Source organism: Diabrotica virgifera, chromosome 8, assembly GCF_917563875.1.
Source record: "Diabrotica virgifera virgifera chromosome 8, PGI_DIABVI_V3a".
NCBI classification, from domain to species: Eukaryota; Metazoa; Arthropoda; class Insecta; order Coleoptera; family Chrysomelidae; genus Diabrotica; species Diabrotica virgifera.
Genome location: NC_065450.1, coordinates 74,466,242 through 74,491,540, shown reverse-complemented (window position 1 = coordinate 74,491,540; position 25,299 = coordinate 74,466,242). Strand labels below are relative to the sequence as shown.

Sequence of the window (25,299 nt, the reverse complement as noted above, 5' to 3'; positions counted from 1 at the left end):
CAACAATTATTGTTCAGAAATCATTTGTGGCATTTTTAAATGTGTTTGTGTGTGTTTTATTCTTTTATTTTTTTAATTTTTGGTATTCTTTTAATAAAAATTTTGGAAAGTAGTAGAGAAACTGTTTAAAGTACCTATATTGATTTCGTTGAAATCATATAATAGAAGTATAACTTCTTACGTGCGTACAAAGTACACACATTCTTTTTTTATCGTTTGTGGGATCACTTTTTTTATCGTCCACGTTTCTGACGCGTAGGTGAGGACGTTAATCAATATTTTTGTTCTTTTTGTGACTATATTTGATGTTAAAAGTTTCTTTAATTCATAGTACACTCTATTTGCTACATATTTACGTTTGTTAATTTCTGCAGTTACTGTAATACTTTGGTTGATTTGTGAGCCTAGATATACGAACTCTCTTACTCCTTCGAATGTATATATGTTCCAACCGTTAGATCTTCAGGTTCTGATACTTAATTATTATTTGAGACCTTCATATACTTAGTTTTATCAATTTGTAGCTCCATTCTTTTTGCTGCTGCTTCCAATGCCGTGATCGAGTGAACCACCGCCTTTCTTCTTGTATGATATCGATGTCATCTGTATACGCTAGTATTTGTACACTCCTATTAATAATTTTCCCTCTTGTTGTTATTCCAGATTTTCTAATAGCTTTCTCTAGGGCAATTTCGAAACCTGTCTAAATCCTGTTTTGTCTGGAAAGTTTTTGATATTCCATTCTGCACTCTAACCTTACCCTCAACTGTTGAAAGGGTTGCTTTCACCAATTTCAGTAAGTGTATGGGGATATTAAATTGTATCATGGCTTTGTATAATGCGTTTCTGTCTACACTGTCATAGGCACATCTAAAATCCACAAACAAATGGTGAGTATCAATTCCATACTCAATATGATTTTTCTAAAGCTTTTTTTGCAAAAACTATATAGATATATTATACTTCGTGCCAAGGTATACTTATATTTTAAAATTACCCCAACGAAATAACCCTACACTACTGTTACTAAATAGTACATTGACACGAATTTTTGTCGTTCTTTTCCTATTCATGGTATCGCATACATGAGTGTGCGGTCGAGATTTTTCCGACATGAAATAAAGTCGAGCTTCCATTGTTTTAGTGCAGTTACCCTCGTCACACGATGATACAAAATTTAAGGGGTTGTTTACTTCTCACTGCAAGACAGTGCAAAAAGTATTAGAAAAAATTATATTGTATTTTTTTAGAAACCATAGTAGCAAGTATCATAAATATGTATGAAAAGTTTTTATTTGCACACGGTTGTGAAAAAGAGCAGAAATTTCTTTCTAATATATCACTTAGACCATTATCCTTCATTGAGGATCACAATTTACTGAAGGGTATGCTATCATTAGACTTAGATCTGCGAACATTATGTGTTTCTATGTTTCTGGTTGTTATTTTTTCTAAAAGCTGTTCCATGCATTCCCAACGTGGATGAAATCCACGTTGTTTCTCCTCTTTTGTAACTGGGTCCTATATTATTTCTTTTATAATCTTGCGGTACACTCTGGGAAGGAAGTAAAGAGGTGTAAGAGATTCTTTGAAATTACCCTTTTTTGATAAAATGAGTGGGTGATGTTGGTATTACAATTCTCTATTGTAGACTTTTATGTGTTGGCAACACCTGTGAGTCACACAAGTGTTAAGTGTAAATGTCAATAAGAACTTTGTAATATAACCAGGAATTTATCTTAAAATAAAAACGTTTATTTTGTCATCGTATTATTTGATTAACTATTTCCATCTATAAGCAGACTATTTCCATCACGCATTCCTAGAGATGACACATGAATTCCCAACGTGGATGAAATCCACGTTGTTCCTCCTCTTTTGTAACTGGGTCCTATATTATTTCTTTTATAATCTTGCAGTAGCTTCTGAGAAAGAAGTAAAGAGGTGTAAGAGATTCTTTGAAATGACCCCCTTTTTTCATAAAATGAGTGGATGACACAGGGTATTCTTGACACAGGACCTGATGGAAGTTTGAAGGAAACATAACAATAGAAATATTAACCAATATCGTGAAACCAACACTGCTAATCTTGTAAAAAAAATTTAAGCAAGCCTACGAATCTTGGCTCCAGAACTCATGTAAAGAAATATATTTCTAAGAAGACAACAGTTTCAACCTGCACAAGAAACTTAAATATACCTCAGAAATTACAAAACTGCTCACGTACCTAAAATGCAGACGGAAACATTTGTGATCACGAACAACAGTGCAAAAGAATGGGAAAGAAACATCAGTAACCTTTTTAATCTGAATTCGCTCTATCGAGATTCACTTTGACCCTGACGTTAGTAATTTCCTTTTTGGAAAGTTCAGTTGTCAGAATTGACTGGAAATTACTGCACTACCAACGCACCTGCTAATAGCCAATATTATTAATAGTAAACAGACATAAAAATAACATAATCCTTACGCCAATGAATAATTATTTATTTACACCATTATGTATTGATAACAAATGAGAAAATTATTTATTGTACAAAATAAAAATATTTTGTAGAAATAAACTCCACAAAATTTTATGAGATTAGTAGACACTCCCACTATTTCTAATTAATAGTGTGAGGTAGGAATTTTTGTGTTTTATGTTTCCTATTCCGAATGTGTCAAAGTGAATCTCGGTAGAGCGAATTAGGCATTCCAATGAACTGTCAAACATGGCCGGAGGAGGCCAAAATCTAATGTTTACATCGACATTAATTTGTAAAGAAAATCCTGTTTGGTTGTTTTTTGTTAATTGTGCAGGGAAATCTGCGAAATTGTGATAACAAATTAAATATGAAGTGGTTTATCGCCTACAGAACTGAATTATCCCATAGTAGTTACCAGTTTGTGTCAATAACTACTATGGGATAATTCAGTTCTGTAGGCGATAAACTACTTTATATTTATTTGCTATTACAATTTCGCTGCACAATTAACAATAAAAAACAAAACCAAACAGGATATTCTTTACAAAAACCGATGTAAAATACTATATTAATTAAATGTTTGCCCTCCTCCAGCCATATTATATCACGTGATTTAGAATGGTCAATTCAGATAGCGATGTTTTTCAAGAAAATGCTACACATACACATACTACATGTGACAACCAGTTAGACAGAGGTGCCAGTTCGCTGAAATCCGATGTCAGAAAAGCAATGCAGCAAGCCAAAAATAATAAAGCAGCTGGACCAGATCAAATGCCTGCTGGGCTACTTAAACTCTTGGACGAGTAAAACATTTCTTACCTAACCAATTTCTTTCTCTACCAAAAGCAGGCCTGATCAGTTTGATGAGGCCATACATTTGAGATAATTTTACAAATTATACAAAACCGATTATTTCTTCTGTGCGAAAGTAGAATGGGTAATAAGTAGGCAATTTGGATATAAAAAGTCTTCTTGGATCATTTCAGCTAAATAAGATATGGCATGGTGTCCTCTTCTTGCCAACTCTTCATTTTTTGACAACTCAGGAAAATTGGTTATTTGATCCGAGGAGAATTTTGGAAAAGGCACAAGTTTCATATTCCAGTTGTTTTGTTCTTCGACTTAGTCGGCTTAAAGCTTCTATGCAGAAAGCCTAACATCTGTAGCTTTGGCTCAAGCTTCTTTTCATACTATTTGCACATAATAAATTTATAATAAATAAAAAAGGATTTCATTTAGTATTTTAGTTATTGTTGTTCCTTAAATAGTGATTAATAATATAAAAATAATAAATAATAATACTCAAACGTTCAATAACTCCGGATCTGGACTATTCTCTATCACATTTTGAGTCACAGGAGACGGTAGTGCTCTGTGTTCTTCTTCTTCTTCGCCCTTGTAACCAACTTCTTCGTACTTTTGAAGGTAATCTATTATATCTATAAGTGAATCTTCTTCTTCCTTAACTGGAACTGGAGTAGGTTCGGGAGGTAGTAGTTCCGTTTTATAATCTAAAAAAGATTTTAAGTCAAACGCTATTAACTCATTCTATTATTATTATTACATATTTTTATCCTTGATGTACCGTATGATTGAGAGTGTCATGTCTATTACTTAAAACATAATAAGATAAGAATAGCTTTAAAACAAAAATCATAAATAGCGAGAAGAAGAAGATCAAATCGCTACAAAAATGTTAACATGGGTTAACGGTTTCTTCATGACATTCTGTCATTATAATTCTGAAAATTTTTCTTTACCATGGAGAAACCTAACACAATAAAATTGAATCCATAATCTTAGGATCAGATTAGAACTTTGCAAGTTCGGCAAAGCGACATCTATTTCTACGCTCTGCAACTTTAGTCGCACCTTTAATTATATTGGCCAATTATATTAGTTCTAGTTACTGGATAATTGTCAAGGCCATAGTCCAAAAAAATAATAAGAAGAAAAAATAAGATGCAGGTTATGTTATGCAAACGTAAACAATTGTATGTAGTAAATAAAATTAGTTATTAAAATGCAGTACTGCAAGCAAAATACAATTAATTAAATTTACCTTTATATAATAATTGCATATCATATCAATATTGTGTAGCAACATATAATTTTTCTTCTTCAATGACAGTAGATATGAAATGTACGTCAATTTGACAATTTCAATTGACAATATGAATTATTTAAGAAAGTTGCAATATTTCTCCGCTATTCGCGGACGATAGTTTCTCAATTCCATTCCTAGTACTTGCACACCCCGAATACCGTTAAGAACAGCCAAGCTTGATAAGAAACAAAAGTTAATAGTTCAACAACGGTGTAAAGTACAGTTAAGACATTAAATGATACAGCAATTAGTCGAACAATGATATAAAATACACTTACGTCGTTGTTGCACATAAACAGTGCAAGGTGATCTACATCGTTGTTGCACAAAAATTTCAGTCCAAGGTGATATCACTAAAAGTTTTGCGTGACACAACTGACGCTTGTGACATTATTCTTCTGAAAAACGTTTAAAAGGCCAATATTTCTATAACGACACAACTACCCTCTAGTCACTAGTGGCTCAGCACATAGTTACAGTTGTGTTGGTGTTGTATCATCTGCCCACGTTATTTAAAACGTTAATGGCGCAATAAAAAAATTGCAGTTACGTCATTGTTTTTCCGGGACGGCCATATATACACTTGAGTCCAAGGTTCTTTACCCGTGCATCATTAATACCTGGCGAGATAAAACACATACTTATTATCTAGCAGCATTCTCTTACACGCCTGAAACTAAAGACAAAGCAGCTACCGCCTATTATTAAGTAAAACACATGTTATTTTTATGAACGATCTAATCTCAGTATATTGAATAGAGATAGGTACAAAAAAAGACGCTTAGGAATGTTTTCAGATTTTAAGTACATTGTGACGTTTCTGGTTTGTTTACTTTTGTGGCTGTCAGTCTGTTCAATTTTTGGCTGTTCTTTTGTTGAATTTTTGTATTTTGAAGTTTTTTTATATCACACAAATAGTTGTTTTCACAACTAATTTAATATTGGAGTTTGAAATTTTATGGTAAGTCTATTTTATTTTGTTAAGGAAGTTTTGTTAAGTGACAGTTAAATAATAAGGATATGTGTTTCCGCCAAAGTGTATGAAATGACAAAAAGAAAATATGTTATTGACTTTTGTTTATAAATTGTTTATTTATTTATTAATCACTAATGATATTAAAAGAATTTATTAAGCTACTTCAAATGTAGCTGTAATTTTGCACCAAAATTTTAAAGCAAAACTTACATTAAATTTGACATTTAATTTATTTGATAACGTCAAATTTTAACCCGTGGTCGGAGCAGTAGCTATTTACTGTCACTTGCTGTTGCGTTTAATAAATATCCGACTTATTTCGTATGCTTTAAATGATGACGCACGGGTAGAGAACCCTGGACTCAAGTGTACATCAGTGCAATCGATTTTAAGAAAGTTTATCAAACTGGCTATATAACAACGGATTGGCTGCTGTCGACTTTTGTGACCATACCTAAAAAAGCAAACGCGAAAAGATGTATGTAGTGAGACTACCGAACCATGGATTGCACTCTAGGACCTAGGATGTACCAAAAAAATAGAAGAAGAGCTTGGTGATACACAGTTTGGATTCCGCAATAACCTTGGGACCAGAGATGCATTGTTTAGTATTCAGGTTATGATACAGAGATGCAGCGATATCGGACATCCGGTTTATATGTGTTTCATTGACTTTGAGAAGGCCTTTGATAGAGTAAAACATACTGAAATGATTGCTATTCTTCAGAAGGTGGGTATTGATGATAAAGACCTACATATTATCAAAAATCTTTACTGATATCATTGTGCAAATATCAACGGCCAACGGATTGGCCGGGACACGTCTGAAGAACTTCAAATACGAAGAGGAGTAAGGCAGGGCTGCATTTTGTGTCCACTAATATTTAACATCTATTCTGAGTTTGTTTTCAATAAAGCAGTGGATAATGCTCAATGTGGTATCAAAATGAATGGCGTCAATATTAATAATTTGAAATACGCGGATGACACGGTGTTAATTGCGAGCAATTATGAAGAACTTCAACATGTTATTAATAGGATTACCATAACATGTGATGAATATGGACTCAAATTAAACACCGCAAAAACCAAGGTGATGGTTGTCAGTAAGACGCCAATACAACCCGAAGTAGTAACAGCTTATGGTGAACAATTAGAGAGAACTAACAGTATCACCTACCTTAGTTGTAATCTAAATGAGAACTGGGACATGAGCAAAGAAATTAGAATACGTATAGAGAAGTCCAGAGCTGCACTCTTTAAGATAAAGAAACTTTTATGTGGAAACAACATTACTTTGAATCTGAAAATTAGATTAGTAAGATGTTATGTATTTTCTACTCTTTTGTACGGTATCGAAGGTTGGACTTTAACACAGATACACTTTCAACAAATTGGAAGCCTTTGAAATCTGGGTATACCGAAGAATCCTACGAATAAGTTGGGTAGATAGAGTTCGTAACGAAGTTGTTTTGCACCGGATGGGAAAAGTCACGGAAGTCATCAGAACAGTTAAAAATCGAAAACTTGAATATTTTGACCATGTTATGCGACACCCAGAGAGATATAATATACTCCATTTAATAATACAAGGCAAGGTAGACGGAAGAAGAGGGCCAGGTCGAAGAAGAACGTAATGGCTTAAAAACCTGAGAGAATGGTTTAACAGATCCTCTGCATCCCTTTTCCGAGCTGCCGTCAACAAAATTAGTATAGCCAATTTGACAGCCAACGCTCGATAATCGAGCACGGCACATGAAGAAGAAGAAGAACCGATTTTGAAAAGGCTTTTGACAATTGATAAAAGCATTCTAGTTTTTTACCTGTTACAGTTCTGGCGCGCCAGATTGGTACGATTCCTTTTGCATTCCCGCGGTATTCTCTATCCTCTTCATTAGTGGAGAGCTGCAGTTCCTCGGATCCTACATAATCAAATTTTGGGTCACGAACGTTGACGTAGAAACCATGCTGCATATATTTGGCATCAAAGGTAAAGCAACCCGGACCTTTAGGAAGATTTTTTTCAAAAGAACCATGGAATCTGTAATTGTAAATATACAATATTTTTAGATATAGACACTTCGGTCCTCTATTTTTTTGTATTTTAATGTAATCTAAAATCATTGTACAGTTTATACCAAACCCTTCTTTCAGTGCGTCATTAATTTTGAGGTTATACAAAGATAATTGCAATTCCGAAACCGGGCAAATCAAACGATGGGCCAGAAAACTACCGTCCCATAGCTCTACTCAGCATGGTATATAAACTATTAGAAAAGCTTCTCCTCAACAGAATTAGTCACAAGATACTAGAAAACGTCCCCAATGAACAAACTGACTTTCACCCTCATGGAAGCTATACGGACAATTGCTGTCATTAATAACTTCTATAGAAGCTAGTTTTCAAAAAATACAAAAACAGCAACATTATTCATAGATCTAACCGCAGCATACTGTTTGAAGACAGGGATTAATATATAAACAGGCCCCTATTATCCCATGCAGAAAGATAATTAACCTCATTTACAACATGCTGACAAACAGAACCTTCCAGATAATACTGGGAGAGAAGATGAGTAAACAGATGAAACTTAACAATGGCCTTCCACAGGGTTCTGTCCTTGTCCCTTTACTTTTCAGACTCTATATTGCTGACATGCTTGAAACCGAATCTCGGAAGTTTGGATATGCTGACGACTGGACCCTTGCAACAAGCCACCAATCTTTAGAAACTACAGAAATCACTCTCACAAATGACCTATCCATCCACACCGAATACCTTAAGAAATGGAGAGTACAACCAAGTACTACAAAAACTGAAGTATTAGCTTTTCATCTCAACAACAGGCTGGCAAATAGAGAATTACGAGTGTATTTTAAAAACAAACTGTTTTTTAATTTATTTTGCTAATGCCTCGACAACTAATGACCATTGGCATGGTAGGTACAGTTTTTGCAGTTAGGTACCTAGTGTCATGTGTGGTGTATGTGTGTTGAGTAAGTGTCTAGTTACTTTGCAAAGTAGACGTAATTGTCTTTGCAAAGAGACTCTAGTTATATCCGAACGTCTGCGGTCCCTCCGGTGAGTACCGATCCCACAAGGAGAGAAACTAATTTCATTTATTAATTTATAATAAAAGAAAAATTTCTGACCCTGGTGAGATTCGAACTCACGACCCTTCGGACTTTTCGATCCAAAGGTAGACGCTCTTACCACTGAGCCACAGAGGGGGTAACAAACTGTTGAAACACAATAAATACCCGAAATACCTTGGGGTTACTCTAGACAGAACGGTTACATTCAAAGAACACCTGACGAAAACAGCAGCAAAACTGAAAACACGCAACAAGATAATACAGAAACTCTGCGGCACTACATGGGGGTCCACATGATCAACCTTAAGATCCTCTGCTCTGAAGGTTGGCAGAATACTGTGCATCAGTGTGGCTAAATAGCAGGCATACCCACCTGGTCGACACTCAACTAAACCATGCGTATGATAACAGGCACAATTAAGCCCACTCCTTAAATGTGTGCCTACCCTTAGTAATATAACACCACCCAACCTACGCCGCGAACATGCATTGGTAGAACACAACAAAATAGTGGACAGTCGCCAGCTTCTAGTCCACAATGACATCCCCGATATTCTTGGAAACCGTCTCCGATCCAGATTACCACCTTAAAAATTTGCTCAAGCGTTGCAGCAATCCAATTTTGACTTAAATACCCGATGGAGAGAGGATTTAAAAAGACAGATCCGCATTACCATAGTCTACCGGACATCCTAGAAAAACCTGGCGAATTTGAACGTCCCCGTAAGATTTGGTCAGCCCTTAATCGGATTATTACAAACTGTGGAAGATGCGCCGACTCCCTCAACGGATGGGGTAAACCTCCCTCGGCTTCTAGGCTTATTTATTTAAAAATGTATTTATTTATTTGTATTATTGCTAATATTGACATACCTGTACTGTGGATAATTAATGATTCCCGGACCTTCCATTCTTCCTTCTTTCCAGGTTCCATAATGCGTAACATTAGACGATTTAAATGTATAAGTTCCCAATCCATGGCGCAGACCTTGGTACCAGCAGCCTTCGTAAGTATCTCCATTGACATAATAGTAGGTTCCTGGTTGGAATATAAAAACGGCACCATTTAAGAAGGAATGTTCTACATTGCATGGACAAATGATGAGATTTAACAGATTTAAAGGAAAGGAAATACTAGAAGAGTAATAATTCTAGGCAACAAAAAAATATTATGTTTTGTTGCAAAAGTTTTATTAACTGACTCTTATAATAGTACTTATTTATAAGTCCAAAAATTATGTTAGTTTATTTTTATTACGTATGGTTTTCTTGTGATAGTCAAATATAAATAACACGTTTTTTACCTATTTACAGCTATACTGATATGGGTTTAGTAGATTAAAAGTTGTTAAGAGGGATTTTCTTCAGTATTTTGCTTCTAACATATCTCTTTACGTGTTCAGTAGTAGTCAGTCAACATTCTCGAACTCCACACTCCTTGATATCGTTTGGCAATATCTCCAAGATTTTGTAAAAAAAATTCAAGCGGAAATCTAGGAAATCGATTTTAAGAGACTTGTTGCAGTCCAAATCACTGTAGTAGATTGTTGGCATATTCCTTTTAGTCGTCGTCTTCTAGTTTCTCAAGAACTTTTTAACCACATTTTTGGATTTTAACAGGTCCATGCTCTGGACCTAAGTGTTTTGACATTTTTAAGTCAATAAGTCTGCTTCGGAAATTGTTATCTTTTATCAAATCTTGTATTTATGGACTTACAGAGATGCCCTCATTGATTTTCACATCACTTAGTCTAGAACACTTTTTTTATTGAAAAAATCTTGTCCATTCTTTTCCATAGCTTTGACAAAGTTTTTCATTAATCTTATCTTGATATGCAGTACTAGCAGGTTTACTTTTTAGGATCAGCCAAAGACGTGGTTTGAATATTTTTCTTTTCACGATCAAGGGATTTTCGCTTAAACCATGATTGTTTGTATAATGGTTTTTACTATCTCCGTTGTCCCATTCATACAGGAAGCAGCAACACCTTGTAAACCCAGCCTGCAAGCTAAGTAACATAGTAATTACTTTAATACCTCTACAATATTTCCATCCAGTCTATGATACTGGATATTTTCTAAAATTTCTTTCATATTTCCAGATCTCTGTTTTATGTTTGCAGAACGGGCTAAAGAGACTGACGGGAATTGGTTACCGTTATGCAATAAAACAGCCTGAAGGCTAACTTTGGATGAGTCAATAAAAAAACGCCACTTTCTGCTAAATGCTCTTAATCTAAAGCATTCATTACTGCTGAAATATCATTATAATACATCAACTCTCCTTGTTAGGAAAAGAATTCTCAAACTCCTCTTGTCTGTACTTTAGTACTTTTGCCAACTAAGTTCTAACTCTTAAAGCGCGACCTAAACAGTTCCGCTTGTTTTTCTTCTTTTTCTTCTAGTTCCTTCTTCTATCAGAGGTTGGCTATCATGGCAGCTATCCGTATCTTATTGGCAGCTGCTCTGAAAAGATCATCTGAGCTGCAAATAAACTTACGTGCATAGAAATCGGCCCACCTAAAAATTTGGTCATTTTTGAAGTCTCTTATTTCCTAAACTTGTTGGCCGATTTAAGTGATTTTTTTAATATGTTATAACCTTATTCTTCAACAATATCGCTGTGATAATATTATTGTTAAACAGGTAAGTGTTATTTTATACCGGGTGTAACAATGATAGTGTGTTTTTTCTTCAAAGTTCGGAACACCCTGTGGAATATTCTAGCATATATAAAATATTGAAATTAAAGCTCAACTGTAACCTTAGGCTTTCTTAACATTTTGCTTTCTGATTCATTCGGTTGTGTTGGATAATAAAAAAGTTAGGTATTTTAACAACTAGCAACTTTCTTCAACATACAGGGTGTTTCTAAATAAGTGCGACAAACTTTAAGGGGTAATTCTGCATGAAAAAATAATGACCGTTAGGTTTATAATCATATGTTCGCATATGCTTCGTTTCAGAAATACGGGATGTTAAATTTGTTCGTACAATCTGACGATTTATTTATTGCTCTAAAACCGCATGAGATATACAAATGAAATTAGGTAGGTTTTAAGAGGTAATTAATACGCATTTTTTGGCATGCAGTTAAGAATTTTATATTCACCATTGGCGTGCATACGAGTAATATGACCTGGTAATATGACCCGTATGCACGCCAATGGTGAATATAAAATTCCTTATTGTATGTCAAATATGCGCAATAAACTGGATAAACCCAAAAAATTTCATTTGCATATCTCAACCGGTTCTAGAGCAGTAAATAAATCGTCAGTTTGTAAAAAAAAATTCAACATCCCGTATCTCGAAAACGAAGCATTTGCGGACATATGTTTATAAATGAAACGGTCATTATTTTTCATGCAGAATTTCCCTTAAAGATTGCCGCACTTATTTTGAAACACCCTGTATTGATGAAGAACGTTGCTAGTTGTTAAAATACCTAACTTTTTTATTATCCAACATAATCGAATGAATCAAAAAGCAAGCAAAATGTTAAGAAAGCCTAAGGCTACAGTTGAGTTTTAATTTCAATATTTTATATACGCTAGAATATTCCACAGGGTGTTCCGAACTTTGAAGAAAAAACACACTATCATTGTTACACCCGGTATAAAATAACACTTACCTGTTTAGCAATAATATTATTACAGCGATATTGTTGAAGAATAAGCTATAACATATTAAAAGAATCACTCAAATTAGCCAACGAGTTTAGGAAATACGAGACTTAAAAAATGACTAACTTTTTAGGTGGGCCGATTTCTATGCACGTAAGTTTATACCACTCTTAAGTTTCCCAGCCAAGAAATTCTTCTTCTACCTATGGATCTTTTACCCTGAATTTTACCTTGCATTATGAGCCTTAATAACTCTTATTTCGCACCTCTGGTAATGTGACCTAAATATTCCAGTTTTCTTGTTTTGATGTTCTTTATCACCTCGCAATCCTTTTATAGTTTTTTTAAGACTTCTGCATTTGTAACTCGTCGATCTTCAAAATCCTTCTATAGTACCACATTTCAAATGCTTCCAACTTTTTTATATTGTCTATAGACTAAGAGCCGCTATAGGTGAAATTTCTTAATCATTTTAGGCACGATGGGACCCTATAACTTAAATAGTAGAACCTAAAAGAAAACGTTTGAGCACTGTGCCGTCACTTTTCAGTGGCACATGCGTCTACAGTGGCGCATCAAACTTTCCACTTATGGACGGGATACATAAATTAAAAAATACCCTCCCTCATTACCAGAATTTAATTTTTTTCATTTTTTTAAGTTCTATGTGATTAGGACATACGATTCATTGTAATTTTAACCCACCACCCCCTTCTCCCTGCCCCCACCATCAAAAACTTTATTTTTCGATTTTATTTTTTTTTGGTGGGATGCAATCAATTTTAAAATTTCAAAAAATTCACACGGATAGTTAAGGCTTTTATAAAACACGTCTATTTTTTATAGACTTGCAGGTTGAGTGTACATAACCTCAAAAAATTTTTAAAATTTGTTTTTTGGAAAAGAGTGTATAACTTTTTTTTGGGGACTGCTGCAGATCTAATTTTTTCTTAGTCTTGTGTATTTTATCAAACACTATATTTCTAATTTTTTTCAGATTTTTATGTAACGCTGGTCACCTTCAAAAATCCAAAAAACTGTTTTTTGAGGGTGTTTTGGGGGGTTTGAACGTGTTTTTCTGATTTTTAAATATTCTAAAGGACTCAGTTACTTCAAGTTACATATAACCTATAAAAACGAAATTGATTCGATATATTATGAAGTCTATAAAATAGGGAAAATCCCCCAAAACCCCCCAAAAAACAGTTTTTCGGATTTTTGAAGGTGGGGGAGCCTTACGGAAAAATCTGAAAAAAATTAAAAATATGGTGTTTGATAAAACACACAAGATTGAGAAAAAATTAGACCTGCAGCTATTCCTCAAAAAAAGTTATACGCTTTTTTGAAAAAAAAAATTTCTTTTAATTTTTTGAGGTTATGTACACTATACCTATGGGTCTATAAAAAATAGGCATGTTTTATAAAAGCCTTAGCTATGCGTGTGAATTTTTTGAAATTTTAAAATTGATTGCATGCCACCAAAAAAAAATAAAATCGAAAAATGAAGTTTTTGATGGTGGGGGCAGGGGGAAGGGGGTGGTGGGTTAAAATTACGCTGAATCCTATGTGTTAATCACATAGAACTTAAAAAAATAAAAAAAATTTAGTTCTGTTAGTAATGGAGGGTAACTTTGATGGAAGTTTGAAAGTGGAAAGTTTGATGCGTCACTGTAGACGCATGTGCCACTGAAAAGTGACGGCACAGTGTCCAAACGTTTTCTTTTAGGTTCTACTATTTAATTTATAGGGTCCCATCGTGCCTAAAATGATTAAGAAATTTCACCTATAGCGGCTCTTAGTCTACTACTTTTAGTGTGGAGCTTTCCATTCCATACAACAAAGTCAAGAACACATAGCACCTTACGGCTCTTATTCTCAGCTCCAAAGGAAGGTGTCGATTAACACGCGTTTTTTTTTTTCATTTTTATAAATGCTTGTCTTGCAATTTCAATGCGTGTCATGATTTCTCTACCTTGGTCATTGTTTTCATTTACCCAGGTTCCCAGATATTTGTAGTTATTTACTCTTTCTCTTTCTACTTGTGTTTTCCCTCGATATCTAGCCTTATTGCCGTATGTTGCTTAGAAATAATCGTGCTTGTAAATCATTAAGGTCACGCTAAGTTAATAAATGAGGCTCAGTGGCTACCTCAAAACTAGAATCTTCTATATTCTATATCATTATTTTTTTCCTTGATTTGGTTCAGTATTTGTACTGTAACTAACTTCTATGGATGTTAGAGAAAGAGATGTTATTACTTAGTTCTTGACTATGCGGGACAAGTCTGATCTGTGAAGGCAAGTTAAGATATTTTAATGTAGGTTTAAACTTTTTGGTATCTCTGTTGTATTTATTAAGCAAAGGTATCAGTATAATCCATCCATCCAAGTCGTAAAGTATAATCCATCAGTTCTCTCTACACCATTAGAGGTGCAAACGGCATGTGGTTGTAATCTTTACTTTCTGATCACTTTAATTTATGTTGTCGTGAGGCAAATATTAAATTTTAATTTTTAACTTACCTATTGCAAACTTGTGTAACACTCTTTAGTTGCAGTACTTACCATTGTTTGTTTGTTTTGGTTTATATGACTGCGGACACTAAATCCATTCGCCAAAAGTACTTACCATAACCGTGTTTAAAATCTTTCCTCCAATCCCCTACATATTTGGTACCATCAGGATACAGAAATTCTCCTTTCCCATGTTTGAGTCCTTTCTTCCACATTCCGCTATACCTCGAACCATTCTTAAAACAGTACATTCCTCGTCCATGGCGTTTTCCGTGGTAATATTCTCCTTCGTAAATGTCACCGTTTGGAAGCAAAGCACTGCCGAACCCGTGTCTATCCAACTGATCGTCCCTTCCTCCTTCGTACTCTCCGTAAGGATATATTTCCTTACCTTCTCCTCCTTCGCCCACATTTTCTTCTTCTTCGAGCTCTTCGTCTGCCATTTCTCGATATTTAGATTAATATGTCTATAAGATTCTACTTGCCAAAATAAACGAAATATGTTATGTCATTGCTTACCTGTCATTGCAGTTTGTCACAAACGAGTTGACTGTAGATAGTGTCTATAAGTCACAAGAAAACATTTTCAGAATTTTTTCAACTTAATTAAGGCATTTAGAACAAAAAATGTCGGAATAAATCAATTTTTAAACAGCACCTAGAGTGCTGTATAGGCAACTTTTTTCATTGAGTTCTGGATGACGTCAGGACAAAAGTCTATAATAAAAAAAATGGGTGGAAATGCATAATTTCATTTACAGAGCATAAAATGCATCTAGAAGTGTATCTTCTTCTTAACGTGCCCTATAAGTCCCCTTGATGTTGGCGATTAACATGGCGAAACTGTCTCTGTCTCGAGCTATTCTAAATAGGTGTTCTGCTTTCTCTATTCCTGTCCACTCCCGGATATTCTTCAACCAAGAGGCCTGCTTTCTACCAATTCCTCTGCGTCCTTCGATTTTACCCATCATAATAAGTTGAAGAATACCGGTCTCCCCTTACTACGTGTCCAAAATAGGCCATCTTTCTATATTTGATGTTATCAAGCAGCTCGCGGGTAGCATTTGCTCTCTTTACTACTGCCACATTTGTCAGCATAGCCGTCCATGGTATTTTCAGTATACGTCTGTGCAGCCACATGTCAAAGGCCTCCAATACAAGAGGACTGAGCAAATGTAGCATTTAATCATGCGCTTTCGAAGTTGAAGTTGCAAGTTATCATTAGAGAAGAATGACCTCATTTTTAAAAATGTCGTATGAGCGATCTCGATTCTACATTTTATCTCTTTATCTGGATCTAGTTGTTCAGTAATGTGACAGCCAAGATATTTAAAACTGGGTAATCTTTGAATTATATGACCATCAACATATAACCGTGAATCTTGATGGGCCAAACGGCTAAATACCATGTATTTCGTTTTTGAACAGTTTATATTTAGGCCAAACTCTCTTCCCACTGTGTCAATGACATTTAAAAGGTGTTGTAATCCATTCATATCATCACTTAAAATAACTGTATCGTCTGCATATCTGATAGTATTTATCAGAATTCCATTAACTTTCACACCCCATTCCAAATTATGCAGCGCTTCCTTAAATAGTCTATCTGAATATAAATTGAATAACAGTGGGGACAGTATACAACCCTGTCGGACATATCTTTGTATTTTGCATATTTCTGTTGATTTTCCATTAATGCAAGCTGTCGCTGTTTGACGCCAGTATAATTTTTCTATGATTCGTACATCTTGACTATCAACTCCTTTATCCTTTAATATTTTAATTAATTTGTGATGTTGTACTCGATCTAGAAGTATAGAAACATGCCAAAATCGGTATAATAAAGTGCATATTTTGTTACTCAAAGGTTTTTGGGGTCGCTGAACATAACTACGACATCAGAATGGACCCCCGTAGAACCTGATGCTTAAGATTAATGCTAAGACATGTTTACCTTCTGAGAGACATGTGAGAGAAGGGGACTTTGCCACTTTTTTTATACCCTCAAATACTTTATTTGAATTAATTTGGTGTCGAAAAGTCTCAAAAGCAATCACCCTGGGCACCAAGTGCTCTGACTCGTCGATTTTGCTGGCGTATTCATGTTAAACGACCCCAAAAACCCCCGATTAAATTATTTGCATCAATTTAGTACCGAAAACTCCAGATGACGTGACTAAGCACTAGTTCTGGGCAACAAGTGCTCTGTGCATCGATTCTTCTTGCGTATTCATGTTCACCGACCCCAAAAGCTTCTGAGTACTAAAATATGGTCCTTAATATACTGATTTTGACATGTTTATGCACTTTTGGATGCACAGAGTCGATAGGTGCTGATATCTGAAGATATTTAAAATCGATTTTTCTTCTTCAGCCTGTTTGCATCCACTCCTGCACAAAGGCCTCCCCATAAGTTTTCTATTCTTCTCTGTTTTGTGCTATTTGGTGCCAGTTTCTTCCCATTCTTGCTTTGATGTCATCTAGCCATCATTTTTGTGGTCTTCCTCTACTACGTCTGTGCTCGCGTGTTATCCAATGTACAATGTTTCTTGTCCACCTTTCGATGTTTTGTCGTGCCACGTGTCCTACCCAGTTCCATTTCGTTTGCGGGTAGCGGGTAGGTATCCGTCTATGATCCCGATAGAGGGTAGATCTACTTCAGGGAGGTAGCGTCCCTGCCCACGCGAGCTCCTGGTCTTTACTCCACTCCCTTCTTAGAGGAAACCAGGCCCAAACCCCAGTGTTATCCTACGCAAACCCCAAATTCCTTCCCTATATCCCCCTCACACTCGCCAACTCGTCTTGGCAGCGTGGCGTGGCCAGTTATGGCTAACCCACCCCAAATGAGTTTATCTTAAATGCTCAGGTTTAAATACAAAGAGGATATTTTCATTTGCGGTTAGTTATTGTACGATACTGATGGAAAGATCTCAACATAGAGCTGGTTCTTTTCGTTTTATAAAGGTGGTTTGACACCGGGTCCTTTTACAATTTAAATTTGAGAAAAGGAACAAAATAATGGAAATAATGTATTCGCAAAGAGGTTTACTTACCGTTTAATAGTGGTACTTCCATCCAGACTTTCGAGGGCACTCGACTGCATTTATCAACATCAATTGGGTAAAGTCCATAGCCGTTGTCGAGCAACTAACTTCATTTTTTGCGCTAATTTGAAAATGAACCTCTTTTACATCGCAATAGTAGGCAACCACGAAAACGAAAAGAGTGTTTGAACTGGCTGCCTCCCTCGTATAAATAAGTTAAAATTAATGAAAATTCAACAATAAACAAAATTAGGAAGTGATAATGAGGACTTTAATTTGATACATACCTATTCATTTTTTAATCATATTTTATCTGCAATCTATTAAAAAATTCAACAAAAACCAAAAAGTTTGTTCAGAATTTGGTCAAGTAGGAAAATACACACTGACAATGTGCTCTTTAAGGGCGTAATCAATACAAATGAAAAATTTACTGAAATCAGAACTCGAACCTTTTAGTAAAATAATTATTAGTTTTAACAAACCGTGTCTAATGTGAATACGGCTTATGGAATGTGTGTCTACATAGTTTTTTGCTTGGGACTGTCTAGAAATCCAAACCCTGTTTGGTTATTTGGCGAAATTTAAATATTAATATTTAAAAATTACTAGATATATTATACTTACAGCAGGAAAAATTAAAGAATACCCATGAACGAACATATAAAGCACGCTGTATTTTCCTGTCACCGTGTCACAATGAAAATTGTCCAGTGCAAGTACATGTAATAATTATATTGTTACATGTAGGTACTTGCACTGGACAATTTTCTTTGTGACACGGAGACAGGAAAATACAGCGTGTTTTATATGTTCGTTCATGGGTATTCTTTAATTTTTCCGACTGTAGGTACTACTTATGAAAATTATGGGTTAAATTTTCTTTTCAGTCATGTAGAACAAAATAAATAGTAGAATTGTTATTAGTACAATCAATCAAGCATTTAGCTACCAATTTTTACGTATCGGAAAAATTGGCGTTACATTTGAACTGTAGCTAGGGAGCAACCCCCTGAAACAAAAGTTATAAACTTGTACTTGTACTTTAGAGGTGGATGCCACACTTTTTGGGGATTGGAAAGTGTTTTATAAAAAATAACCTCAACATTCGATATAAGAAGAAGAAGAGAAGAGAACAATATTTTTTATACAGTTAATACTTATTGAGATATTAACGCCTGAAAGGTGTCCCTTTCAGCCCAAAATTGCATGGTTTTGAGCGATTTTTTTCAAGCATTCTAAAAACTATAAGCTCTATAAAAAATGGTCGTAAGCCAAAATAAAAATAATTAAATAACCAAATAGAATTTGGTAACTCATTTATGCATGTCAAGAATAACATATCGAACGAACTCCTAAAGTACGGAGAATAAGATTTAACCAAACAACAAACATCAAAACAACACAATAAAAGTAGAAATAGAAGATGAATTTCTTTATTGTTAACTTGCTCGTGGATGCAATAAAAAAAGTAAGAACTAAAAAAGGAGTTACTAAGGAAGTAAAACTTCACTTGTAGGTAGATGGTATATAAATTTATTAAAAATTTTTATCTAAAAATATCCAAATTGGATTGAAGTGGGTACATCACTAGTACAAGAAACACAAACGTTTTCGGACCAATCAGTCCATCATCAGGTTGAAAACTTTAGATCCAAAGCCATAGATCCAAAACTGCAGCAGTTGGGAGGAGGTACACCCCATTTAAAGATACACCGATGATGTTCGAAGGAATCTTTTATAAAACAAGTTTTATAACAAAATATGTTTTCGGCGAGGCATGGCATACCGCACGTCAGTGGTTAAGGGTTAAATTAAAAAAAGAACTGCTCGTCAAAAGTTAGGAATATGGAATATTATGCTCATTTTCATAGTTGATTTTCTGTGAACAGTTTAACGGATTCCGCTATTTTATTTTTATTTTAGATTTTTCTTTAGTACTTACACAGTTGTACATAGGTTTACGCAAACTTCTTTTTTGTACCTGGTGGAAGAAACGAAATGTTTTTTATGTTAAGATTGTGCCACCCTGTAGGGAGTACGAGGTACAAATGTTAGTATACATCGGAATCGTACTGTAGTCTTATATTTTGTGAACATTTTCTTTTTTGAATGTCCTTGATATCTTTAGAAACCAAGAAGATGGTGGTTTTACTCTTAAACAGGTGTTTTAACTGAAACAAAACTAAATTAAAAATAAAAAATAACAGTTAACAAAACTTTAAAAACAGAAAGGCACAAAAATTAATTAATTCTAATCGACACCTATAAGAGTTATTTGTCGACGACCAGATAAGCGGTATGCACAGCGTAAGACAAGAGAGACGAGATTGTTTAATGGAGGCCCTGTGTTGTTATTTTGGGACGGAATTTCCTTGAGAGTAATACGGATTTGGTGTCTACGTGCAGGCTCTTTAAATAGCGAGAGGTACATTACATAGATTATTTTTCTTAAACACTCTGTTCCTTTCGCACTATATGTCGAAAATAATTTCATCTTAGTGGTATGACAAGACATGGCCCCTTCACATATCGCATGTCGTCAGTTAAAATACATACTAAAGAATAAAACCGTCTAGTTTCTTATTAAATATATCAGAGAAATTAAAAAAAATAAAATATTCGCAAAATATGAAACTACAACATACTATCGATGTATACCCACCTATGTATGTGTCTTTTCCTCCCTACAAGGCGTCTCAAACTTAACATAAGAAAAACATTTCTTTTCTTCCACCCGGTATGCATCTAAACATTCCGTATATGTATTTGGACCATAGGAGTTTTCTATTGGTTCGTTGCAGCACGCGGTAATATTTTAACCAATAGACGGCGAGGTTCCAGATGCATATACGGAATGTCAGTCGGTCCCAAATTCATATACGGAATGTTAAATATCGTACACCGAAAAAGATAAGTTTTTTTAGAGTCTTTTAAAAGGAGATTGATTTTAAAATACTTGTTACTGTATTATTAAATAAAAATAAAACAATTATAGTATTTCGAATGTTATTTGGTGCGAAATTCATATGCGGAATGTTAATTATTCGTAGACCAAAAAATAGGACTTTTTATTAATCAGTTAGAGGAGACTGATTTTAGAATACCTATTTTATTAATGTATTATTAAAGAAAAATAAAACAATGATTAGGTACCTATTTGGTGCGAAATTCATAAATGGGAGGGTATAGATTTGAGAGACATATTTCTTTATTTGACTAAGGTTTCGCTTTCTCAGAATTTTTAATGACTTGCACGTGTTTCATTCACAGTCATTTGTTTCGAGTTTCTGTCATGTGTCACATAATATTAATATGTACGACATACGTTATTGGTATATACAATAATACAAAACAAAAACGTATGACGTAGATATATTAATATTATGTGACACATGACAGAAGCTCGAAACAAATGACAATCGATGAAAAGCCCTATATATCAATTATGATGTCAGTACGTGTATCATAATGAACTTTATTATGATACAGATTTCCATTAAGATACAGATTTTTAACTAATAGGGCTTTTCATCGATTGTCATTTGTTTCGAGCTTCTGTCATATGTTTTATAATCTTTGTAATATAATAAATATACACGGATTATACGACATATGACAGAAGCTCGAAACAACTGACTGTGAATGAAAGCCCTATAGAATCGCGATATAACATTCGCGATAAAGGTGGCACACGCGCAGTAACCAATGGCGAGTCAAATACATACGCTTTGACAGTTCTCAATATGTAAACAAACTGTCAGACTGACAAACTACTTAATTTGTTTGCGTTACAAAATTAATAAATTTGAATATATTTTTTTTGTGAATGATCATAGAACAAAAATCGTGTATATAACTTGCATTTAATTATCATTATGACGCTCGTACTCTATACGAAACTCGTTTCGTATCCTTTATACTCGCTTCATAATGACCATCATTAAATGCTCGTTGCATAATATACTATTAAAAACCAGTCTCATTTTAACTGGGTTTAATAAAAATCGTCTTTTTGTTCTACGGCTAAATATTCGTAACCGGCGAAATTCGTAAATTCGTAATCGTAAGGCGAAACCTTAGTCAAATAAAGAAATATGTCTCTCAAATCTATACCCTCCCATTTATGAATTTCGGACCAAATAGGTACCTAATCATTGTTTTCTTTTTCTTTAATAATACATTAATAAAATAGGTATTCTAAAATCAGTCTCCTTTAACTGATTAATAAAAAGTCCCATTTTTTGGTCTACGAATAATTAACATTCCGCATATGAATTTCGCACCAAATAACATTCGAAATACTATAATTGTTTTATTTTTATTTAATAATACAGTAACAAGTATTTTAAAACCAATCTCCTTTTAAAAGACTCGAAAAAAACTTATCTTTTTCGGTGTACGATATTTAACATTCCGTATATGAATTTGGGACCGACTGACATTCCGTATATGCATCTGGAACCTCGCCGTCTATTGGTTAAAATATTATCGCGTGCTGCAACGAACCAATAGAAAACTCCTATGGTCCAAATGCATATACGGAATGTTTAGATGCACCCGGTATGATTACAAAAAAGAAGTTTGAATAAACCTTTGCACAACTGTGTAAATACTAAAGAAAAATATAAAATAATACAAAAAATTAGCGGAATTCGTCAATCTGTTCTCGAAAATATCAGCTATGAAAATCAGCATAATTTTCTATATCCCTAACTTTTGACGAGCAGTTTAATTTAATTATTTGAGATCATTTTTTGACTATTAACCTGTTATCAATGCGGCTTCAGTTTTTGTCTGATTTGCCATTAATTTTAGAAAAGCACTATTCAGAAATTACGCAAGTTGGACTACTAGTCACTTTTTTTGAAACGAAGTAAATCCAACGAACTGTGTATTTACGAATTTGGAACGGTATGATGTAGTTTTTCTAGTGTGAAATGGCTTGATTAGAGTTGTTAACTAACTTCAGCGAACACTGCAAATAAAATGTTTGCTATTATACTCCGAGTTAGACGTATTAAGCAGATACGACCAATTATAAAACTTTTTAATAACATGAAGTAGAGAGAGAAAATTAATTTAGTTTAATTCATAATGAAATCAATATATTTCAGCATACTTCTTCTTCTTCCTTCTTGTATGTAAGCTTTAAAGCCTGTTTCTTCTTTAATATTAGCCTCCTAAATTGTTTAAATTATCGCACCATCTTGTTCTTGGTCTGCCAATACTTCTTCGTCCATTTGGTGACTTATCTCGTGCTATTCGTACTATCCTATCCTCTGCCATTCTACTAATGTGTTCGTTCCACTCCTGTTTCCATTTTGTCACCCATGCATTTATGTCTTCTACATTGCATGATCTTCTTATGTTTTTGCTTCTTTAACAGACTTTTCTCTGATATTCGTCGAAGTATTTTCATCTCTGTTGTTTCTAGTAGTCGTCTCGTTTTAGATGTGCCAGGTCTTGTCTCCGCCGTGTATGTCAATATAGGTCTAATTGCTGCTTTATAGATTCTTGCTTTTGTGTCTTGTCTTAGGTGTTTGTTCTTCCAGATTGTGTCATTAAGACATCCCGCTGCTTTACTTGCTTTTAAGCTTTGTTGTCGTACTTCCTCTTCAACATCTCCGTAACTGGTTATATCTATTCCCAAATATTTAAACCTTGCTTCCTGCTTCATTATTAACCCATCAATTTCGATTTTTCTTCGTAGTGGGTGTTTAGATATTGTCATACATTTGGTTTTTTTTCTGCTGATATTATCATATTATATTTCTTGGCTGTTGTATTGAAGATGTGTAATCTTTGGAGATCGTCTTCTGTCACGGCGATTAATGCGGCGTCGTCTGCATAACATAATATTTGGATTTCTTTGTTCCCTATTCTGTAACCATGGCCTTTACGTACTGCTTCTATTATTTCGTCCATTATTATATTAAAGAACAGTGGGCTTAACGAGTCACCTTGTCTGACTCCGCTTTCTACTGGTATAAACTGTGTTAGTTTTCCATTTATCTTTGCCTGTATTCGATTATGGAAGTAGATGTTTTCGAAGGTTTGTATAATATTGATTGGTATGTTTCTTCTATACAGTAAGTGTAAGACGTCTCCGACTTGGATGCGATCGAAAACCTTTGTCAGGTCTATAAAACATAGATATGCTGGTTTATTGTACTCAATGGCTATTTCAGCATACAATTTACATATTATGTAAGATTAACATTGTTCTTTTTCTATTCCCGTGTACAACTGCGGCCATTGAATAGTTTACATCTTTACAAATCTAGTAGCCTATTTTTTAAATATTTCCCTGATTTAGAAAAGCACTTGCTCCTGGTCCAGAGGGGATATATGCAGAGTTAATAAAAAATGGAACCAACAAACTATTCTAAGATTCTAACAGAAGTTTTCAATAGGCACTTGCATTGAGAACCAGTGCCACAAAGTTTAAAGAAGGATGGATTACATCTATCCATAAGAAAGGAAATAAGGAAGATTGCAATAACTATCGGGGTATAACTGTTACGAGTACGCTTAGCAGATTATATGGAAGAATTATAAAAGAACGAATATGCGAAGAATACCGCCCTTTTGAGTCAGAAGAACAAAACGGATTCAGATCAGGACGATCCAGAATAGATAGTATTTTCTGCTTATCCCAAATACTTAAGAAAAGAACACTGAGATCTCGAGAAGTGCATTTACTCTTAGTCGATTTAACAAAAGCATATGACACCGTGCCTGTTGCGAAGTTGTGGAAAGTATTGGAGAAAACCAGTATCAGCGTTACACTAATCGATGCTATTAAAGAGCTTTATAAGAACACAATAGCAAAAGTTAAAATAGGAAAAGAGGTGTCTAATGGTTTTCAGGTAACAAAAGGACTGAAGCAAGGTTGTTGTTTATCTCCCATACTGTTCGACATATATATCGATGAAGCACTCAGGCACTGGAAGAAGAAGTGTAAAGGGATGGGGCTATCTATTGGGGATGAAACGTTATATACGTTGCACTATGCAGATGACCAGGTAGTTATTGCCCAAGACAAAGAAGACCTGGAGTATATGGCTAGAAAACTAATGGAAGAGTACAAAAAATGGGGCCTCGAAGTAAATGTCCAAAAAACACAATATCTTTGCGTAGGAGGAGAAAATACTCCAGATGACCTCGACTTAGAAGATGAAACTATTAAGAAATGTGACCAATGTACATATTTGGGGTTAAAACTGACAAAGACAGGAAGAAGTGATGAAGCCATAAAAGACAGAATAACCAAAGGAAAACAAGTTATAGGTGCGTTGAATTCAGTACTGTGGCAGAAAAATATAAGACCGGAAACGAAAAAACGAATATATAATACCATATTAAAACCAGTAATCGTCTATGGCTCAGAAGTGTGGCAGTTATCACAAAAACGTAAAGGTAACCTATTGGCAGTTGAAATGGATTTTTGGAGGAGAGCAGC

General features: G+C 34.6%; 1 protein-coding gene across 1 annotated transcript; it reads right to left on the bottom strand.

Moving 5' to 3' along the window:
* Positions 1-3,701: 3,701 nt before the first annotated feature.
* Positions 3,702-15,296, bottom strand: LOC114334469 (radial spoke head 1 homolog). The gene is made up of 4 exons (XM_050658425.1): positions 14,906-15,296; positions 9,525-9,690; positions 7,379-7,596; positions 3,702-3,983 (listed from the first exon to the last, which is right to left on the bottom strand). The coding sequence occupies exons 1-4, from the start codon at positions 15,231-15,233 to the stop codon at positions 3,775-3,777; spliced, it is 921 nt and encodes a 306-aa protein (XP_050514382.1). The 5' UTR covers positions 15,234-15,296; the 3' UTR covers positions 3,702-3,774.
* Positions 15,297-25,299: the final 10,003 nt, after the last annotated feature.